Source organism: Pelodiscus sinensis, chromosome 28 (assembly GCF_052426305.1).
Source record: "Pelodiscus sinensis isolate ZL-2025 chromosome 28, ASM5242630v1, whole genome shotgun sequence".
Classification (NCBI taxonomy): domain Eukaryota; kingdom Metazoa; phylum Chordata; order Testudines; family Trionychidae; genus Pelodiscus; species Pelodiscus sinensis.
Genome location: NC_143079.1, coordinates 6,753,570 through 6,774,172, shown reverse-complemented (window position 1 = coordinate 6,774,172; position 20,603 = coordinate 6,753,570). Strand labels below are relative to the sequence as shown.

At 54.3% G+C, this 20,603-nt stretch overlaps 1 protein-coding gene across 4 annotated transcripts in view; it reads left to right on the top strand.

Moving 5' to 3' along the window:
- Positions 1–18,369, top strand: part of PEBP4 (phosphatidylethanolamine binding protein 4) — a 259,035-nt gene extending 240,666 nt beyond the window's left edge. For all 4 annotated transcript variants that reach the window (XM_089773858.1, XM_075910840.2, XM_075910835.2 and 1 more), the window contains one exon: positions 16,975–18,369. In XM_089773858.1, coding sequence (XP_089629984.1) covers positions 16,975–17,066 — 92 coding nt within the window. In that variant the 3' untranslated portion in view covers positions 17,067–18,369. The remainder of the gene's footprint in view (positions 1–16,974) is intronic.
- The last annotated feature ends 2,234 nt before the right edge of the window (positions 18,370–20,603 follow it).

Genomic DNA, 20,603 nt, shown 5'->3' with positions numbered 1-20,603 from the left:
AGTCTATCAACTTGCAGCGAACACCAAGATGACACAATAAAATATTGATTTTAAGTATAAACAATTCATTGACTCTACATCTGTTTGGGTCATAAAAAGGAAATGTGCCCATTGAGTTAAATAGCAGGGCACGTGGATGAGGTCTTTCAGGCCATGTCTCCATTTGCGGGAAGATCGACACTGCGGCGGTCGAGCTTTCAGCGTTCGATTTAGCAGGTCTAGTAAAGACCCACTAAGTCAAATGCTGAGCCAGTACTCCTACTCCTCACAAGGAGTAAGGGAAGTTGATGGGAGCATTTCTCCCATTGACCTCCTGCTGTGAGGACATCAACTCCATCTGTGTTTTTTTACGTAGCTGGAATTGCGTATCATAAGCTGACCTTCTCCCATAGTGTGAACATGGCCTCACGTTATTACAACTTCCGCACTGTAAAACTCGAATGTGGATTGCTTTGTTTTTGCAGTTTGCCTGATGGGAACAGTAAAACTGGACTAGTCAGTTTCCCCTTCTCTTTCTGTTATTTTTCACATCCCAACTCTGTGCACTAGCATAATACTGTTGCATCAAGGATTCTAAATTTAAATTCCCTCCTGAAATGTGTCCATTGAAAATTAATGTAAAAGGTCATGAAAACACTTTTCTTCCCATTAGCCACTGATAAAACTTTCCCCTCCCACACACACACACACCTTGCATTTTTAGCACAAAATAAGCAGGCAATGCCCGTTTAATAAAACAGAGACCTGACACCTTAATGACAAGCCATTTGCTCCAGCTAGACTCCGAGGGGTTCAAACCTCCAGAAGAGGGCACTAAACTGCGACCTATATACGTTTTTTCCCTCCTTGCTCAAATCAATGGAGACTAGAAAGGAACGCTATTAAAACAGCAAAATATAAAAGTAAAATAACTGCTTCTATTTTTTCCTCCCTGGCTGGGCAGTTAGAGAAGTTTACAATTATAAATAAGAATAGCAGCTGTTGGTCAGAAGATAGATGCCAGGAGAGTTAATGTAGATGTGCCCTAGATATATCCTCCAGTATGTGGGTAGGTAAGCAAATAGATCTATCAGTCATGTGCCTGGCAACCCTTACTAGTGATAATTTGCATAAAGATACAACCATTCATGCAGAGATCAGAAAGCTCTTTACAAGGAGAAATTAAATATTGCAGCACCGTATCATGATTGCCATTTCTCAGGTGGGTGGGAAAACTAAGGTCTGGAGCAGGTTAGGTGGCTTGCCCAAGGTCACTCAGCAAGTCGGTGGCAGAGCAGAAGTTAGACACTGGGGTCCTTTCAGTTTGTCCCTGGTTCCTCCATCGGATTCCGCAGCCTGCCTCATGCCACAGACAGATAGGTCTGCTCTCTGAAGCTTTCCTGACTGCCATCTGTGAGTGACGATGCAGTCAGGGTTCCCCTGACACTGCACCCCCGTAACAGCAACAGACTCCTCCAGCTGGTAGAATAGAGGAGGTTTATTGCTTCTCCAGGATACAGCACAGCGTAGACATAATGTGTCTACAGGAGTCTGGGCCAGGATGCCCCAGACCCCTTCAGATGGGGTCCCTGGGCCCCTAGATTCCAGCCCTCTCCTTAGACTGGTTCCTTCATGATCCCAGCCCAAGACTGACCCTTCCTCCAGCACACACTCCCTTTGTCCCATCTCTTCCCTTAACAAGTAGAACTGGTTTGGCCACTGTCCGGAGGCCCCTCTTGCTGGGCCGTGCTTACAGACAGCCGCCAGTGCGGGGTCCTCCGCCACCCAAGCACAGCAACCAGCAAGGTACTGACACTACATCACAACATGTGGGTGAATCAGTAGGGATCACACATCACAGCGCAGGGGGACCTCGGGTTACAGAGCAGACAGTGAGAAAGGAGGCAATTTTTCAGTCGTAGCGTGCTCTGACCCTCATATATTTTCAGGTCTGAGTGTGTTAACAAATAGTTTTTAAGTGGGGTGTAACGTGGTGGTGCACAAGACAAATCAGACTCCTGAAAGGTAGTCTGGAAAGGTTGGGAGTCTAGGAGATACCTCGGGAATGTTGCATGCTCTGCAAAAGCCTTTCTTTCTCATCTGGAGCTCTCTCCAGCTTCACCCTGAGCTGAAACCGTTTCCTCTATTTCATTTTCACTGATTGGAGATAATGTTTTGTGGTCTGTAAAATGTCAAACACCCTCACCCAGTCCACAACTCGGTCTAGCTTTGAACTGTTTGTTTAGTGTTTTCTCTGATGCACACAGAGAGGGAAACTCCCTCCCTACACTGGGGAATTTAGTGCTCCAGTGAAACCAGTATGCTGACAAGTAAATTCAGCCCAGGCGCTGTATTGCTAAAACCAGTGCATGACGCTGAGGACATTTGGCCTTGCGGCTTTCATTCTGTGTCATAGCACAGCTCACCCCAGCATCTCCTTGAAAGTGGCGGTTGGCACAGAAGGCCAAAAGCAGAAGAGTCCAGTTGGGCTTATAGAAGGTTGGTGCTTAGCGTGTTTGTGTGCACTAGAACCTCTCTTATTCACTGGCAGACAGAACGGGGCTGGACGGAGGGTCTGATTCTGGATTCATCCCTCGTCCAGTTCCTGGTGTGTTTGGCCCTGGAGCTGTAACTCTGGCCCCACACCAAGAGCAACGTGCAAGTTGGCAAGCGAGGTTCATGCTGAGTCTGTCGTTAAAATGCCACGCTAGCAAGGAGCTCTCGGGTCAGTTAGTCACAGAGCCCAAAAGATGCCCCGAGAGTTCCTTGTATCTGCTATTAAACTGTGCTGGGTTTATGGATTAGCAATGGGAGATTTTGCCGTGTTGGGTAAAGTAAGGGAGAAGCCCACAGCTGCTAAAACAGCTGCCATTAACAAGGGGACAAAGCCTGAGACCTTTACTCAGCGATTACTCAATCCTTACTCCTTAGGCATTCCCTAAATGCAACGGCTACGTCTACACTGGCATGATTTTCCGGAAATGCTTTTAACGGAAAAGTTTTCCGTTAAAAGCATTTTCGGAAAAGCGCATCATAGAATCATAGAACTGGAAGAGACCTCAGAAGGTCATCAAGTCCAGCCCCCTGCTCTAGGCAGGACCAATTCCAACTAAATCAACCCGGCCAGGGCTTTGTCAAGCCGAGACTTAAACACCTCTAGGGATGGAGACTCCACTACTTCCCTAGGTAACCCATTCCAGTGCTTCACCACCCTCCTAGTGAAATAGTTTTTCCTAATATCCAACCTGGACCTCTCCCACCACAACTTGAGACCATTGCTCCTTGTTCTGCCATCTGTCACTACTGAGAACAGCCTCTCTCCGTCCTCTTTGGAACCTCCCTTCAGGAAGTTGAAGGCTGCTATCAAATCCCCCCCTCGCTCTTCGCTTCTGCAGACTAAACAGACCCAAGTCCCTCAGCCTCTCCTCATAAGTCATATGCTCCAGCCCCCTCATCATTTTGGTTGCCCTCCACTGGACCCTCTCCAATGCGTCCACATCCTTTTTGTAGTGGGGGGCCCAGAACTGGACACAATACTCCAGATGCGGCCTCACCAAAGCCGAATAAAGGGGAATGATGACATCGCTGGATCTGCTGGCAATGCTCCTCTTAATGCAACCTAATATGCCATTAGCCTTCTTGGCTACAAGGGCACACTGTTGACTCATATCCAGCTTCTCATCCACTGTAACCCCCAGGTCCTTTTCTGCAGAACTACTACTTAACCGGTTGGTCCCCAGCTTGTAACTATGCTTGGGATTCTTCCGTCCCAAGTGCAGGACTCTACACTTGTCCTTGTTGAACCTCATCAGATTTCTTGTGGCCCAATCCTCCAATTTGTCTAAGTCATTCTGTACCCTATCTCTGCCCTTAAGCGTATCTACCTCTCCCCCCAGCTTAGTGTCATCCGCAAACTTGCTGAGGGTGCAATCCATCCCCTCATCCAGGTCATTAATAAAGATATTGAACAAAACCGGTCCTAGAACCGAACCTTGGGGCACTCCGCTAGAAACCGACCGCCATCCTGACATCAAGCCATTGATCACTACCCGCTGGGCCTGACCTTCTAGCCATCTTTCTATCCATCTTACCATCCATTTATCCAATCCACAATCCCTTAATGTGCTGGCAAGAATATTGTGGGAGACCGTATCAAAAGCCTTGCTAAAGTCAAGGTATATAACATCCACTGACTTCCCCATGTCCACCGAGCCAGTTACCTCATCATAGAAGCTAATCAGATTGGTCAGGCACGACTTGCCCTTTGTGAATCCATGCTGACTATTCCTAATCACTTTCCTCTCATCCAAGTGCCTCAATATGGATTCCTTAAGGATCCCTTCCATGATTTTTCCAGGAACCGAGGTAAGAGTGACCGGCCTATAGTTCCCTGGATCATCCTCCTTCCCTTTTTTGAAGATGGGCACTACATTTGCCTTTTTCCAATCATCCGGGATTTCTCCCGATCTCCACGACTTTTCAAAGATAATAGCCAAAGACTCCACAATGACATTTGCCAACTCCCTCAGTACCCTCGGATGCACTAAGTCCGGACCCATGGATTTATGTACGTTTAGCTTTTCTAAATAGTTCCTAACCTGTTCTTTACCCACCATGGGCTGTCCATCTTCATCCCATCTTGCGTCACTTGGCGCAGAAGTCCAGGAGCCGAGCTTGTCCATGAATACAGAGGCAAAGAAAGCATTGAGTACTTCAGCTTTCCCCACATCATCTGTCACTAGGTTACCTCCTTCATCCATTAGGGGCCGAACACCCTCTCTGATCTTCTTGTTAACATGCCTGTAGAAACCTTTCTTGTTACCCTTCACATCCTTAGCCAGTCGCAATTCCATTTGCGCTTTCACCTTCCTGATAACCCCCCGGCATTCTCGAGCTATACCTTTAAACTCCTCCCTGGTCATTTGTCCAAGTTTCCACTCTTTGTAAGCTTCCTTTTTGTGCTTAAGTTCACCAAGGATTTCCCCTGTAAGCCAGTCCGGTCTCCTACCATGTTTGCCTCTCTTGCTACGCTTCGGGATGGTTTCTTTCTGTGCCTTTCCGGAAAAGCGTCCGTGGCCAATCTAGACGCGCTTTTCCGCAAAAAAAAACCCGATTGTCATTTTCGTGATCGGGGCTTTTTTGTGGAAAACAGTACTGCGCTGTCTACGCTGGCCCTTTTCCGGAACAGTTTTCCGGAAAAAGACTTTTGCCCAAACGGGAGCAGCATAGTTTTTCCGGAAAAGCACTGATGATTTTACATGAGATCGTCAGTGCTTTTCCGGAAATTCAAGCGGCCAGTGTAGACAGCTGGCAAGTTTTTCCGGAAAAGCGGCTGATTTTCTGGAATAATTTGCCAGTGTAGACACAGCCAACTTGTTTGTACAGTGTGGCCGCGCTGTGGCTGGATCACAGGTGGGAGCTGCCTGCTACGGTTCCGTGGGCAGGACTGGTTTAGCTCAAGGGACAGCTGTCTGTGCTTTGCTGTTTGAAGTCCTGGCTGCCAACCCTGTTGTGGGTGTAAGACTTGATTTAAAAAGGGGCAGCCCCTACACCGTGTATTAGAAATGGAAGTGCTCTATTTCTGCCTGTGAGCTTTCCTTTGGATTATTTACCGATTGGTGTGTGAGTTGCCCCTTTAAAGGGGGCTTGTACCTCTGTGTCCGAGGGAGGCGTAATGTTCTCTCTGATCGCAGAGGGCATGTATCGCGGCCGTGCGATCACTCAGGGCTGGGGTGATTATCTGTGATGGCCCCTGTTTGCTCTGGGAAGCCGTGCGAAGATCTTACCGGAGGGGGTCTGTCTGAAGTGTTTTGCATTCGTCACATGTAATACGGGCTGACACGCTCAGCGGCGGAGAGGGAAGTCAATGAAAAGTCTGGATTATGAGACACCGGTTTGCTGCGTGGGGGGTGGATGGACACGGCCCCTTGGCTCTCGTTGTGGTGCGTGCCATGGCCGAACTGCAGGACACAATGCTAGAAAGCGGCGAGTGGAAACAAGATACACTTTTTGTTTTAAACGGTGGGAGCAATTGACCATTGGAACAACCGACCAAGGGCTGTCATGGATCCTTCATCGCCAACGGATGCTTTTGTCACTCATCCACTCTAGGAATTATTTGGGGGAGCTCCCTGTAAGCTGAGTGCTTGTGCGACTGCCCAGGAGAGATTCAAATGCTGCCCAGCTGTACATACCTTGGTGCACATGACAAAATTTAATCTGCACAAGAATGGGGGGGGATAGAGTGAACATTGTGTGGCCCCCCTGCCTATCCTGTTGCTCTGTGACCACATTAGGGGAGATGCTGTGCTTTGTGGCCTTCACCCCAGTTCATTCAGCAATAAGAAAGCTGGAGGGGGTTAATCCCAGGGTTAATCAGTGTTTCTCGACCAGGCAGTGGTGTGTGCCTCTTATTGGTGAGTTTGTGTGTCTATCGTGAGTGGGATTTTCACAAGCATTCCATGCTGCTAAAACACCCGTTGTCCCCACCTAAGCAGGGTTGGGCTAGCTCTGAGCAACTGTGAAAATACCCCACTCTATGGAAAGTTCTTCTGAAGTGAGCTCTGCAGCTGCCCTCTGCCAGTCATGACTCCACTCTGCTTCTTACTGGGCACATGAACAGATTCCCACAAGCGCCCACTCTGATTTTCACAAGCGTCCACCATGCTGCACCTCAGAGGAGTCGCCCCAGAGGGGAGCCTTGCAGAGAAACAACCAAAGTGAATTCCCAGAACAGCAGTTTTCCCCCCAACCCTCAGAGAACAGCGACCTGTCTCAGACGTGCTGTCAAAGTGCCATGCTCTCTGCAGTCCTTGTGCCAGCGGTGGGATTCTTCTTTCGCCCGGGGCTCAATTCACATCGGGGCTGTGCAAGTGACTTGTAAAACGACCTTGTGCAAGGTGCTCTTGGGGCTCTGTCCCCTCCCACCTGTAAAATCGGGTAGAACCGGGACTTGGCTGCATCCCAGCCAGGCCTCTGGGATATATAACTTGGTCACAGCATCGGCACCGGAGCGCAGCCTCCAAGGGGTTAAAATTGCAGGGGGGAACCCCGAACCTTTGGTCTCCTGGCAAAGCCTCAGCGAGAGCATAAAGACATTAAGGAGCTTGGCAGGTATAAAAGCTGCTTAATAACACTAATAATCATCATCTGAACTCCCCCGCCGCACCCTGTGGCAGAGCTACAGGAACGACCCACCTTCCCCCCAAGGCCCGGTCTCCACGGCAGTCCAGACACTGGGAGCGTGAACCAGGTCTCAGCAGTGTGCTCTCCGGCTGTGAGTTGCAGCTCACCCTGCTACGCACCTCCAAGCCCTACTGAAGTCAACAGGAGTCTTTCCACTGACTTTGTATCAGGCCCCTGTGCAGAACAGAGGGAAAAGAACCCCGTGACAAGCTGCTGTCTCAGGCCATGGCCTGCACCTGTTCTGGCAAACAGTCAGACGGCCAGCAGGATGACTGTGAGCAGCCTCCCCTGTCACCCACTGGAACTGTAAGCAGCAAGCTGCCTTGATTGTACAGAGGGTTCCCTTGGGCAGCAAGGGAGGAGATCTAGTTGACGTCTGGCAAGCAGCTTCTTGCCCAGACTGCCTAGCCCTCAAGCTGAGCCACCCTTGGACATGTTTCTAGCGTGTCGCGGGAATCATCTTGCAGTTAAAGTACAAGACCTGGGGGTGTCAGGAGCACCGAGTCCTGCCCCTGATTCTGCCTCTATCTCCTTCTGAGACCTTGGGTGAGTCATTTAACTTTGCTGCTTGAGTTTCCTGTCTGTAAAATGGAAGCAATGCCTACCAGGAGGTGGTGTTTAGAAGCCAAAGTAATTAGCACGTTGAGTTCCTGGAATGGGATGTGCTGTATAAAGCACTGAGTAGCGTAAGGAAGTCCAGGAGCCTGGCACCGAAACTCAGCCGACAAAAAAGTGCAGTGAGGCATCAAGAGCAGGACGTGACACGGGCTTTGCAGCTGTTGCCTATCACCCCGTGATGTGCCTCTTCGAAGATGCGCCGCAACTTGAGTTCCACCAAAGGTGGCGCACCCCCACCTACTACAGCTGCATCTCCTAACTCTTCCTGAGCCAACCCTGATTCCACCAAGCCTCCAGATTCAGTCCTGCACATACAATATGGCTGTGTCTATGCCGGGCCACTTATTCCCGGCTGCTTTTCCGGAATAAGCTGTGAGCTGTCTACACGGGCCCCTTGAATTTCCGGAAAAGCAGTGACGATTTACTGTAAGAAATCAGCTGCTTTTCCAGAAAAACTATGCTGCTCCCGCTCGGGCAAAAGTCCTTTTTCCAGAAAACTGTTCCGGAAAAGGGCCAGTGTAGACAGCACAGTAGTCTTTTCCGGAAAAAAGCCCCGATCGCGAAAATGATTATCGGGGCTTTTTTCCGGAAAAGCGCATCTACATTGGCCACAGATGCTTTTCCGGAAAAAGGGCTTTTCCGGAAAAGCAGCCTGCCAGTGTAGACGCTCTTTTTCCGGAAATACTTATAACGGAAAACTGTTCCATTTTAAGCATTTCCGGAAATTCACAGCCTATTTGTCCCCCCAGCCAACGGACAGCAGCTGCGGCCAAAAGGCAGGAACAAAAATCCCTGCAAACGCAGCTCCCTCAACGAGCGGCACATCACGAAGCAGAGTTCCTCCACGCTCTGCCAAAGTTTGGGCCAAACTTTCAGCTCACTTCCCCGCCAGAATTGCCACTCGGCAGATATTCCCGGCGAGTAATTGAGCCGGTGCTGCAAATCAAGCACTTTTCAGCTGCATTATCCAAAGTGTAGATGTCTCTGGGTGTTATTTAACGGTGAAAAGAACTCCCGCCTACCTCTGCTGGGACATCGTTAATCTTGGCAGAAAAGCATCAGGTCTCCCATCACTGAGAAAATACCCGGGGATGAGGCAGATAAATTACAGAAGGCAAACTGCCCTCTGAGCTTTGCAGAGATCACGATGGAATTTGGTTCCCGCTTGCCACAACGGTGCACGCAGGGCACCTTCCATCAATGGCTAGGGAAAATTCACCTCCGCCCCTGTCGGATAGCTGCCTCTTAGGCTACACCGGCTACATTGCTGAATTTCAGAGTCAGTCCAGAGTTACACCCAGATTAGGTGAGAAAAGAACCCAGCACGTTCTGATTTGAAGGCCAGTCAAACTGTGAGCTTCCTGGTCCTTAAAAGCACATGGGAGACCTTGTGTTTGAGTGGCAGCACCCGGTCAGGAACAGAAAAAGAACGTGCTGTGCTCACTAGCTCCCCTCGTGGGCAGTGATGGAGGAGGAATGGGCAGGGGGAGAGAGGGGCTATAAAATCAATTTAAAACTGTGGTTCTCGACTGGGGATCCACAGGAACATTGTGGACGTTTTCGGTGGTCCACAGGAACATTGTCCAAAGTCACCCGGTGTGGGCAGGCACCAAAAATCTGTTAGTAAGAAATAAATTTCAAACCAAAATGTTCGTTGTCTGCTCTTTTTTATCATGCCTCAAAAAGGAGGTGGTCCACGAAAATTTTTTGATTGGCCTGGTGGTCCGTGGACTGAAACAAGTTGAGAACCACTGATTTAAAACATCTCAGGCTAGTGAGTGGGGGTGCTATCTAGCGCAGTGGTTCCCAACCGCCGGTCCGTGGACCAGTGCCGGGCCACGAACCACTGGCTGCCGGGCCGTGGCACACTGCCAAGCCACGCCCATGGGGCTGGGGTATACCCCGGCACGTGGCTGGTGGCTGCCGGAGCTGAAGCTGGCTGTTCTTGGTGGCTCTGGGGCTGAAGCCAGCTGCTGAGTGGCAGCTCAAGGGGCCACAGTGTACCCCAGCCCCAGCCCCCCTAAGCCACCACATAGCAGCTGAGGGCAGCTGTTCACAGCGACTCTGGGGGTTGGAACTGGGGTACATATTTTGGTGGACTAGTAACAATTGATTTGCATATTCATTATTTGCATAATAAATATGCAAATAAAATGTTACCAGTCCGAGAAAAGTTTGTGACTGAGTTAGCCGGTCTGCGGTATAAAAAAGGTTGGGAGCCATGGTCTAACGGGTAGGTCAGTGAAGCCAGAATCTGACCCAGCAGTCCCAGTTCCCAGTTCTGTCAACATGAGTGGGAGCAAGTTGCTTCCGCTCCCTCGTGCCTCAGTTTCCCCATCTGTACAACAGGGATAATGGGGCTGTTGTGAGCGGGAGTGTTTGTGGCGTGTTCTCAGCTCCTCGGACTGCAGCGAGTACTCGGATAAGGGCGAAACCCTATGATATAATCCTCCAGGAAATGAGTTTGAAAATGGACCAAAGGAAGCATGAAACCTCTTATTGTTCTGGAGGGGAGGGGGTCAGGGCCCTTCTGACCCCCCCGCCCCCGATCCCAAGTGTCTCTCTTACTCTCTCTCTCCTATCCCTGGCTGTTAATCAAGCGCCCTGGTGAATCATCAGCACCAAGCATTAGTGAATCAATTAGGCCATTCGGTGTCAAGAGCAACAGAGTGGCTGGGGGACGGTCAAATATTTGCAGAGAGAAATCACTCTTGCGGTGGGCATGCCGGGGGGCGCGGGGGTGGAGAGCGAGGGGCTTACACAGGGCTCCCCCTCTGATGCCTTCGGCTTAGCCAGCGGGGCAAAGGAGGGGCTGTTTTACTCTCACTAGGCTCAACTATTTTAAAAAAACCCAACCCAAATTAAAAAACAAAATCCTAGACAGTCCTGTTCTGGACACTGAAGGACTGGGGTCAGCTCAGGCATGTGAGGGAATTTAGCACCTGGGGGGTCTCATAGGTGCATGGGGCTAGAGAGAGGGAAGAAGACTTAGGCCAGATGGGCCAGGTCCGGCCCTGGCTTGCCTGGATCCGGCCCCCGAAGTTCAGGGCTCTGCTCCAGCCCCCTGCTTCTGGGTTGGAGCCCATAAAATCTACTAGCCTGGGCCCCCTTAGGCTCTGGTGTATGAGGGGAATGTGGGGAGATGTGGGGTGTATCTTTCTGCTTCTGCTTCTCACCTGTGTGTGACCCCTGACTGATTTTTCTGTGGGCCCGCGACCCAAAAAAACTTCCCCCACCCCTGGCTTAGGCATTCGTGGTTATCTCAGGCATGCAGGGCTGGAGGGGCATATTGGGCCCCTGCGGCTGAGGGGGTGTTGGGATCCCAGGGCCGGGGGGGTGAAGGTGTCGAGGGTGGTAGGCCGCAGGGAAATCCCAGGTTTGATTTCTCTCTTCAAAACTCTGATATCAGCAGGTGAGAGCCCTTTGCTGCCGGGTACACCTCGGCTTCCTGACCACTGAGACTCAGGCTGAGATGGCGTGTGGTCACCGATCTGTTTCTCCGGCCTCTTAGCCGCTCAGCCCATTTCTGGGTAGGGAGGGTTCCACGGGGAGGGGCGGCAGGAAATGCTTTCCCCGAAGACAACCAAGGGACAAACCAGTGAGGTCACCAGTAGAGAAACGGGTCAGAAACCCCCCCTCTGCCCACAATGCAGAGGTGTAGTGTGTGCCGGGGGGGTTGTGCCCGCAGCGCCGTGTGATAACACCGCCGTTCTCCCGCACCGTTCCTCCGCGGCGCTCAAGGGATTTATAGACACCGACTGAAGATTCCCAACAGCCTCAGGAGATGGGGAAGTGCCTGAGCCTCAAGCTACCGTGGAGTGAAATGGGGATCAGACTGACCTACCGCCAGTCTTTAAAGTGGCCTGACAAATGGGGTGGAGTCGGATAGCTTGGGTAAGAGAGTGTGTAAATGGCCACCCTTCAGCAGCCCAGCTCAAATACAAAAATTGTTTCCAGGTTTGTAACAGGCTCCCCCCCCCCCCCCCACACACACACAACTCACACGCTGCCTTCCTCTTGGGTTTGCAAAGCACTTTCACGCCCTCCCACGAAAGGCACTCGAGAAAAGCACAGCGTCATCAATATGAGCAGAAACAAGGAGTCCTGCGGCACCGTAAAAACGAGCAGCTTTATCTGGGCATAAACTTTTGTGGGTAAAAACCACTTTGCCAGGTGCCGGGAGAACTCCCGTCCAGGGTGCTTGGGGCACCTGACCCTTCACCCCCCCCCCCCCATGCATCGCCCCTGAGGCTAGCCCGGTCACAAGGAGAGTGATTTTTTGCCATCATAGTGACACAAGCCCCTGGCACACAGCACATGTATCCTGGCATAAAGGTGCATAGGGCAGAGGCAGGGTTGCTTTGACAATGCCGGTGTAGTGGAAGCAGGACGACTTCCTAGCACAGACAGGGCCTGGATTCCCCTGCGGGGCAGGCGCAAGGTGGGTAAAGAGTCTCTAGGCCCTTCAATCCAGCCCCTTTTGCTAGCGCTACCCTCCAGTCGGGACAAGCAGTGCCTGCGGGGTTAGGGGGTGCAGGAAGGGCTACCTAGAGAGGAAGGGAGGTGGGATGTAGGGGCACCTCATTTAGCCTATGTCACCAGCGCCTCCAATTGGCAGATAAAAGGGAAAAAAGGCCAGTGGGGGTCTAGGCCACAGCGCGTGGGGTGCACCAGTGTGGGGCCCACACGTGGACACAGTATTCCTGGTCTAGACTCATCCCAGCCTGCTCTCAATACCCCAGCCAGCCACGTACAGCCACGCCAGGCCCCGTAGATCCCGGCAACAGGCCGAAGAGACTCAGATCCCATGTTACACACACACAGGCCTGCTTCACCCAGAGCGAGTGCCCTGTTGGAGGGCAGCCGGGGGAAAGGTGAACGAACTAGCATTACACACACACACCCGTCCAGGCAGTGACCCACACATTCCGTGAGCAACACTTCCTCAAGGTTAACCTAAATCTGACAACCTCATGGAAAACCGCCGGCTTTGGCTGCCTCGCAGGGGCTTTTTTGCTTTCGCCCAACCGCAGAACCACAAGAGCAACCAACTGTACGGTCCCTTCTCCGGGGCCCTGACTCATCCCGAGTCGGTGGCCGTGTGTGAGCCCCTCCTCCCCCCCCCCCCCCACTTGTGGCAGGAAAGGGGAGGGGCCTGAGCCAGGATGCGGCCCCCCACGGCTCGCTGGCTCGGGGCGGGAGCCATTGTGTGTGAGGCCATACGGCGAAGCAGCACCCCTGAGCTCAGCCGGTTTGCAAAAGCACCCGAGATGACTTGCTGTGCAATTTGAAGGCAGATACAAGGAGCCATCCTGCCCCAGCGCTCCAGTGGGTCACAAGGGGGTCAGGGCGCCTCATAAACGGCCACCTCAGCCTGGTGTTTCCTCCTGGCTTTAATTCAGAGTACCCCAGTCTAAACATGAGGGTTAGATACACACATGCAACGCGGCACAGACGGCGAATGCATTTTGGCCCTGTCGCCTGCAGGGGTGAGGACAGTCCGTCTGTGCGGGGTAGTTGACAATCCCCCCAGATAGCGTGTCACCCTTCCAGCAGCTCCACAGACTGCCGGCCCATGCAGCCAGCTGCTCAGCACGAGAGGGGAATGGCTGACTGGGAAGAGACCAGGAATCCTGGGTCCAGGCGCGGGCGCTGCCAGAAGAGACCAACGAGCCAGCGGAGGTTCAAAGGCGAACAGGGAAATGGATGAAGGCGACTAAGGGATTGAGTTGGGAGAAAGGATTAAAAGAGCGAAAGGCCAGACCACAAGGGGTATGTCTACACTACCCCGCTAGTTCGAACTAGCGGGGTAATGTATGCATACCGCACTTGCTAATGAAGCCCGGGATTTAAAAATGGCGGCTCCCCGCTTATGCTAATGAAGCCCGGGAAATTCAAATCCCGGGCTTCATTAGCAAGTGCGGTATGCATACATTACCCTCCTAGTTCGAACTAGGAGGGTAGTGTAGACATACCCGAGCACAGCTACACTGGGGTCACGCTAGGGTGGGGGGGGAACCTTTCTGGGGGCTGCCGACCCACAGAAAAATCAGTTGGGGGCAACACACAAGTGAGAAGCAAAAAAACCCAAACACCCTCGCTGACATGGCCCTCAACTGGGAAGGAAAAAGACACTCTCACACACCAGAGCCTGGGTGGAGGGGCAAGCTAGTCGATTATGTGTGCTTCAGCCCCACGGGGGGGGGGGGAGGCTGGAGTGCCAGTATGGGCTCCCCAAGGCTGGGGGCCCCCCAAACCTCAGGGGCTGGATCCAGTCAAGCCGGAGGCTGCATCCAGCCCCCCTCCCCCCCCCCAGACTTTTAAGCTCCCCACCCCTGGTCTACACTCTAAGGCTACGTCTAGACTGGCATGAGGGGTGGGCGAGATTCTGTGGCCTGCACTGTGCAGGGGGTCAGACTAGATGATCATAATGGTCCCTTCTGACCTTAAAGTCTATGAGTCTATGAGTCTATGATTTTCCGCAAATGCTTTTAACAGAAAAGTTTTCCATTAAAAGCATTTGCAGAAAAGAGCGTCTAGATTGGCAGGGATGCTTTTCCGCAAAAGCACTCTTTGCGGAAAAGCGTCCGTGCCAATCTAGATGCGCTTTTGCGTAAAAAAGCCCCGATGGCCATTTTCACGATCGGGGCTTTTTTGCGCAAAACAAATCTGAGCTGTGTACACTGGCCTTTTTGTGCAAAAGCTTTTGCGCAAAAGGACTTTTGTCCGAACGGGAGCAGCATAGTATTTCCGCAAGAAGCACTGATTTCTTACAGGAGATCGTCAGTGCTCTTGCGGAAATTCAAGCGGCCAGTGTAGACAGCTGGCAAGTTTTTTTTTGCAGAAAAACTTGCCAGTCTAGACACAGCCTAAAAGTTTCACTCTGCCCCTTAGGGGTGGATATTTTTACCAGCCTAGTTCTGCCAGGAAAAGCCCTACTACCAATGCAGCCATACTAGCATAAGGTACTTTCTACTGCTGGGTGAGCTTGGCTTGGCCAGACTAGATTAAACTCCTCTAACATAAGCACCTTGACACCAGTATGATGGTGCCCACATGAGAGGGGTTGCCACTTTCACTGTTCTATGCAGATCCTCAGGTACATGACACACACACGCCACCGCAAGGCAGGGCACCGCTGTGGTGCCCAGTGTACAGAGGGAGAACTGAAGCACGGAAAAGTTAAGTGACTGGCCCAAGATCACAGGGAAAATCTGGAGGGGAGCAGGGAATTGAACCCAGTGCTGAGATTAGCAAGCACCCTTCCTCCCCCAAATCCGCCTTCACGGCGCACCTCTCCGACAAGGGGCGCTGCCCAAGAGCAGGTGACATTGACAGCCCTTGTGACGCTCCCCAAAGCTGTGGGGACACCCCAAAGATGGGGACTCTGGCCTCTACTGAACTCAAGAGCAAGTGTCGCCATTAGCGTCAAAGAGGCCTAGCCAGGAGGCACTTTCTCCCCTGCCTCATTCGAATGCCTGGGTGTAACCTAGGAGACATGCCCCCTGCCCAGCTCTGAGGCCCTGAAGGCCGGGCACCATGTGCCTGATGAATACACCTCCCAGCCTCTGAGAGTCTGAGGGACGGTGACACTCTCCCATTTCGGCGCCTGCAGGGATGAATCTCTGCCCACAACAAGAACGGTCACGCCAGGACCTGTGCCTCTGGCACCTCCTCCCCGGAGAGAGGGGAGTCCCTGCCACGTCCACTCCGCCCCCGTGGCCAGGGAGAAGGGCTTCACAGCCGCCTCCAGGGCGGAAAACACACGTGCCGCCCCCAACCTGGCCAGGGCCGCTCCCGCCGCCCCCCAGCCTGGAAGGAATGCCCTCTCCCCCACCCTGGGCAGGATGCTGTCAGCGCCTCAGTGTGCACAGTGGCCAGCCTCGCCTCCGCACGCCGCTCGTCACGGCCGCATGCGGTTTCACTTCTTGTTTCTGAGGAAAATCGCATCCTGGTCACTGGTGTGAGCGAGGTCATTCCCGCCGGCCAGCCTCATGCGCCTCACCCCCTGCCTCCGAGGACAGGCGGCACCTCCTGCCTCTGCCCCGGCGTGGCACCATGGGAGAACAGCTTAGATTTTCCCAGAATGCACCAGGCAGGGGAAGGCCGAGCATCACGCTGGTCCCACGGCTGCACTGGGATGCTGCAAGCACCGAACCCCGTAACTGTGTCAGAGCCCAGCTCCGCGCCCCATCGGTCTATCTGGCAGAGAGGGGGTCGAAGCATGGCAGAGGGGCCGGAGGGGGAGATCAAAGGGGAGAGACCAAGAGGTTCTCAAAATACCCAGGAGGCTTTGCTGCAGAAGTGCTCAGCAGGGGTTAATAGCGCTGTTTAATGGAGTCCCCCCCCCCCCCCCCGGCTCATTAAAGGAATGGGGGATGGAAAGCTCCCTTGTTCTCACCCCTCTTTCCCCTCCCATGCTGCATCTCTGCTTGGTGGCTGGGGATTTCCACAGCATCTGGGGGTGGGCTTGTGGGAAGCCGTGGGAAGGTCTGCTCCAAAGGTCATCAAGAAGCAGCGGGGGGGGGGGGGCGGGGGGCGGGGGAGGAGGAAGATGAAAGGGCAAAACCAGCATGTACAACAAACAAACCCCAAGGGTGACTGTAGCAGCCCGGAAAGGTGCCCGAGAGCATCCGAGCTCTTCCGGCTCGGCTAGAGCAGGGTCCAGGGATGCTTTGGGGTCCCCGAGCCAGCGTGCGGGTGTGGGGCGCCGCCCCGGAGAGGCTGGGTCCCTCTGGCGGCGTCCCTCTCGCTCGCTCTCTGCCTCTCTCCCGGCAGGATGTGGTCTGCATCACGCAGGTCAGAAAATTAAAACAGTGACTCTCAGGGCGGCGTGTCAGAACAGGCCCTGTCCCGGAGCTCCTGGAGCAGCCAGCACGGAGGGGAATCCCACCTTCTCCCTGCTGGCTGGCCGGCCCCACCACTGCCGTCCCCTTCCTTCTTCTCAGGGGCTGCTGGCAACAGGCACGAACACACCAGTGGCTCACCTGGGAGCACACACGCGGCCCCTCCAGCGCACCCCAGCCGGCCCCTTTAGCAGGCGCCCAGCTGGGAGTGTGCGCCCCCACCGGCTGCGCACCAGGCGCACCTGCTTCCCTTCCCCTCGGAGACACACCCCTCTCTTTCTGCTGCCGCTGCCCAGAACAGCCCTCAGAGCTTGACTTTCACTCCCCCCCTTTGTGCCCTCTCCAGGTTCCTGGCCCCTGGAGCGCTTCGTTGAGCGGTTTCGGCTCGGCTCCCCCGCGGCTGCGACCCAGTTCCTCACTCAACATCCCAGCGACTAGCGGCAGCGTCGCCGGCAGAGCCCAGCCCCAGAACTCAGAAGAGTCTCGCTCCTCTTGGCTTTGAGTCGTTTGCATGTCCCTGGCGGCTCTTGAGGCCTTGCATGACGCACCCCCCCCCCATGGCCTCTGCCCTCGAGACACGTTTAGACCCCCCCATTCCGTTATTTCTGCGCCTCCTTCTAGTCAGTACCCCAGTCTCTGCCCAGTGCCGTCCTCCAGCCACACAGTCCACAAGGGGCTCTGCTTTTGATCCCGGTGCCCCACCAATGCCACCATAGAGATGCAAGCCGCCCCATGCCCCCGGCTGCCACCTTTCACCTGACCTAATGCCCGGCTGATATAGCACCAGGGGCAATCTGCAGAGGGGAGGGGATATTTTGCGCTTGGAGCCTGATTCATCCCCCCCAGTGATGCAGTAGCCAGCATGGGGCCTGGGAGAAACAGCTTTCCTCTTTGCTCTTCAGGGGCGGCCACCCTGGGCATGAGGGTACTTCCTCCGGAGTCCAGCCTGCCCGCTGGCCCCTTTGCACCAGCCTTGCCTTCAACGTGCTAATGCTGTCCTCCCCCGGGGGCTACAAACCCACCCCCACCTCGAAAATCCCTCTGGTTTCAGCCCCCTGCAAAAACGTCACAGCTGGCTCGCCCCACAGCAGCCTCCAACGCCGCCGGGCTAGCAGCGCCGCTGGTATTAGAGAGAGAGGGACGTGGTGTCCCTTGAAAGGGTCAACGGCACCGCGCCTGGGCCCAGAGCAGAGGTGAGCAGAGACAGATGCAGCCATCGACAGCAGGAGTGGGCCCTGCCAAGCTGATGGCGTCACACCAGCGAGAGCAGAATCGGGCACAATCCCCCCATCCCCCCGGACACCAAAAGGCCCAAGCAGGAGTCTTTTCCACAGCTCTAAGGAAGGCAGGCCTGCGCTGCAGCCATCCAGATTTAACCCTGACTCAGGTCACCCCTCCCTTCCCCAAGCCAGCGGCGTCACCTCGGCACAGCTGTGCACCAGACGCTGCATCTCGTACTGGAGTGACAGAGAAAGTGTCAGCGCCGGGTCTGGCTGTCACTGGCAGGCTGTGCGACCGGGGAATCCCACTGGGATAGAGTAGCCAGATCCTGCCCTCCGATTTGTTTCTTCCTTTCCGGCCTAGGCGTCGGGCAGCATTTCCTGCCTCCGAGTGTGGGCATGGGGGTTTTGTGCTTTGTTTTGTCTGTGCTTTCCTGCTCCCCCCCCCCCTTTTCTACCTGTTACTTCCTGCAGCAATCAGAATAAAGCATGGCATTGAACAGGGTTTGCATCCACACATACCCTGGGGGAGTTTCTTTCCCGCGGGATCCGCCTGTGAATTTCAGCCAGCGCTCTGGTAGGGAGGTACCAGACAGGCTCAGTGCCCAGCTATGTGGGAGGGAATGCGGCCTAGTGGTCAGGGCTGCGGAGAGTGATAGGCTGTCCTGGGCGCCGTTATTAGCTCCTTGATGTCGTGATTCAAAACAGACTCCTGGGTTCTCCTCCCTTCTCTACCGCTGACTCACTTTCAGGCCTGGGGCAACTCAGAGTACGTCTAGACTACGGAGCTGTTCCGGGAGGCCCCAAAAATGTCGGAACAGCCGGGCGTGTTTTGTCAGCATCCCCGTAAACCTCGTTTCTCGAGGAAGAAGGGATGTTTCTAAAGAGGGTTTTTTCTGACATTTGGAAAAGTCTCTTTCGGAAAAGTCTCTTTCGGAAAAAAAGTGGGAAAAAGAGACGCAAATTGCACTTTGCAATTTGCGTCTCTTTTTCCGACTTTTCTTTGTAGCGTAGACACAGCCTTGGTTCTTGGTTTGCCCCTCTGCATCTCAGTTCCCGCCTCGGACCTACCCCGCAAGGAGGTCAGGGATCAGAGGCAGGCTGCAAAGCAATCAGGGAGCCTCATGCTGAAGACAGAATCCCTCCCGAAGGGGTTCTCATAAGGGTGGGTGCCTTGGAGAGACATGCGCTGGAGTTCAGGGCAGGTGTAGCAAGTCAGCGCTAAGACCAGGAGGCAGATTTGGATGCTGAGCTCGGCTGAAAGGCTGTCCTTCCTCTAGGAGCAGAACTGAGAGCCGAGAGGGTGGATCTGGTTCCAATCATGCACTCGGAAACCTGGCCACGGCCTCTGTTCAGAGCCCAGGCAGTGCCAAAGCATCATGCACAAGCGCACTAGGCTGCAGAATAACCTCCCCGGGGAGGCCCCAGCGCTTGGCTCCGGAGATGCCGGAGCTGGGAACGATCCACAGCGGCCCCCGCAGCGGGGAGGAACACGTCATGACCCCGTGGGTCCTTTTCTGTCTCTGATTCCATGATGACTCTGCTGCTCAGATCCAATCTCCTCCGCGAGCTTCAAAGGGGAACATGCAGGGCCAGCATTTTCACTTCCTGCTGCCTCCCGGGCTCGCCGTCCCTAGCAGCTGCCATTGGAACCCGCCGGCCGGTACAAACTCCCCAGGCGCGAACGCTCCCGGGCACCCTCCCCTGTGCTCCACCGAGGGGCTGCCTCTTCCCTCGCGACTCTGCTGCCCTCTGCTCTGGCCTGGACCCTCCGCGTGCTCCTCATGCTCCTAGAAGTTAGGTGCAGGGCTGAGATCAATGCTGGGGCACTTGGCCGGCCCAGAAGTGACATGCAGCAGGGCCTTGGTGAGTCCTGATTGACGCCGCTGGAGCGTCTGACTCATGCTGCGAGGAAGGGAGTGGATAGGTCACCCAGGCCAGATCTGCCTCTTTTCAAAGTGCCCCTGAGAGGTTAAAACAGGAGTGGGAAACTTCAGGCCCAGGGGCCGCATCCGGCCCCCGGCTTGCCCGGATCTGGCCCCCGAGGCTCAGGGCTCCCCTCCCCTTGGGGGTGGAGCACACAAACTCTACTAGCCTGCCCCCCCCCTCAAGGCTCTGCTGTCTGAGGGGAATGTGGGGAGGGTCTTTCTTCTCCTCAGTCAGGGGCCACGTCAGTGAAGGTTGGTTTGGGGGGGGTTGGTTCTCACTAGTGTGCTAACCCCCCCCCCAAAAAAACCCGACTGATTTTTTCTGTGGGTCAGCAGCGCCTGACCCAAAAAAGGTTCCCTGCCCCTGGTTTAAAACCTCCATGCAGCAAGGCACCTGGGAGACAGCCCCCGGCCCAGGGTGGCACCCCCACCCCGTCAGCCTCCTGGAGTCAGGATGGCGCATCAACCCAAGTTTTGGTGCTGCGCTTGAATCCCAGCTACCGAGACCGTGGCAACGCCGCCCATCACGCTGTCTGCTTGGTGTGCCGGTCAATGACTCCACCGACTGCCGCGCGGGGATCATAGAGCCACAGAAGGGACCTGAGAGGGCATCAAGTCCTCACGGCAGGACCCGGCCCACCAAAGCCATGCCCACCACCAGTCATGGGACACAGCCAGGGCAGGGACCCAGGAAACAGCATTAGCTGGGCTTTAGAAAAAGCAAAGTCTTGAGCGATAGACTCAACAAGGGGCCTGCTTACTTCTCTGATGGCTTTTGAATTCTCCTTTCTAGAGAGCAGCAAAATCAGGTGTGGGGATGGCAGAGG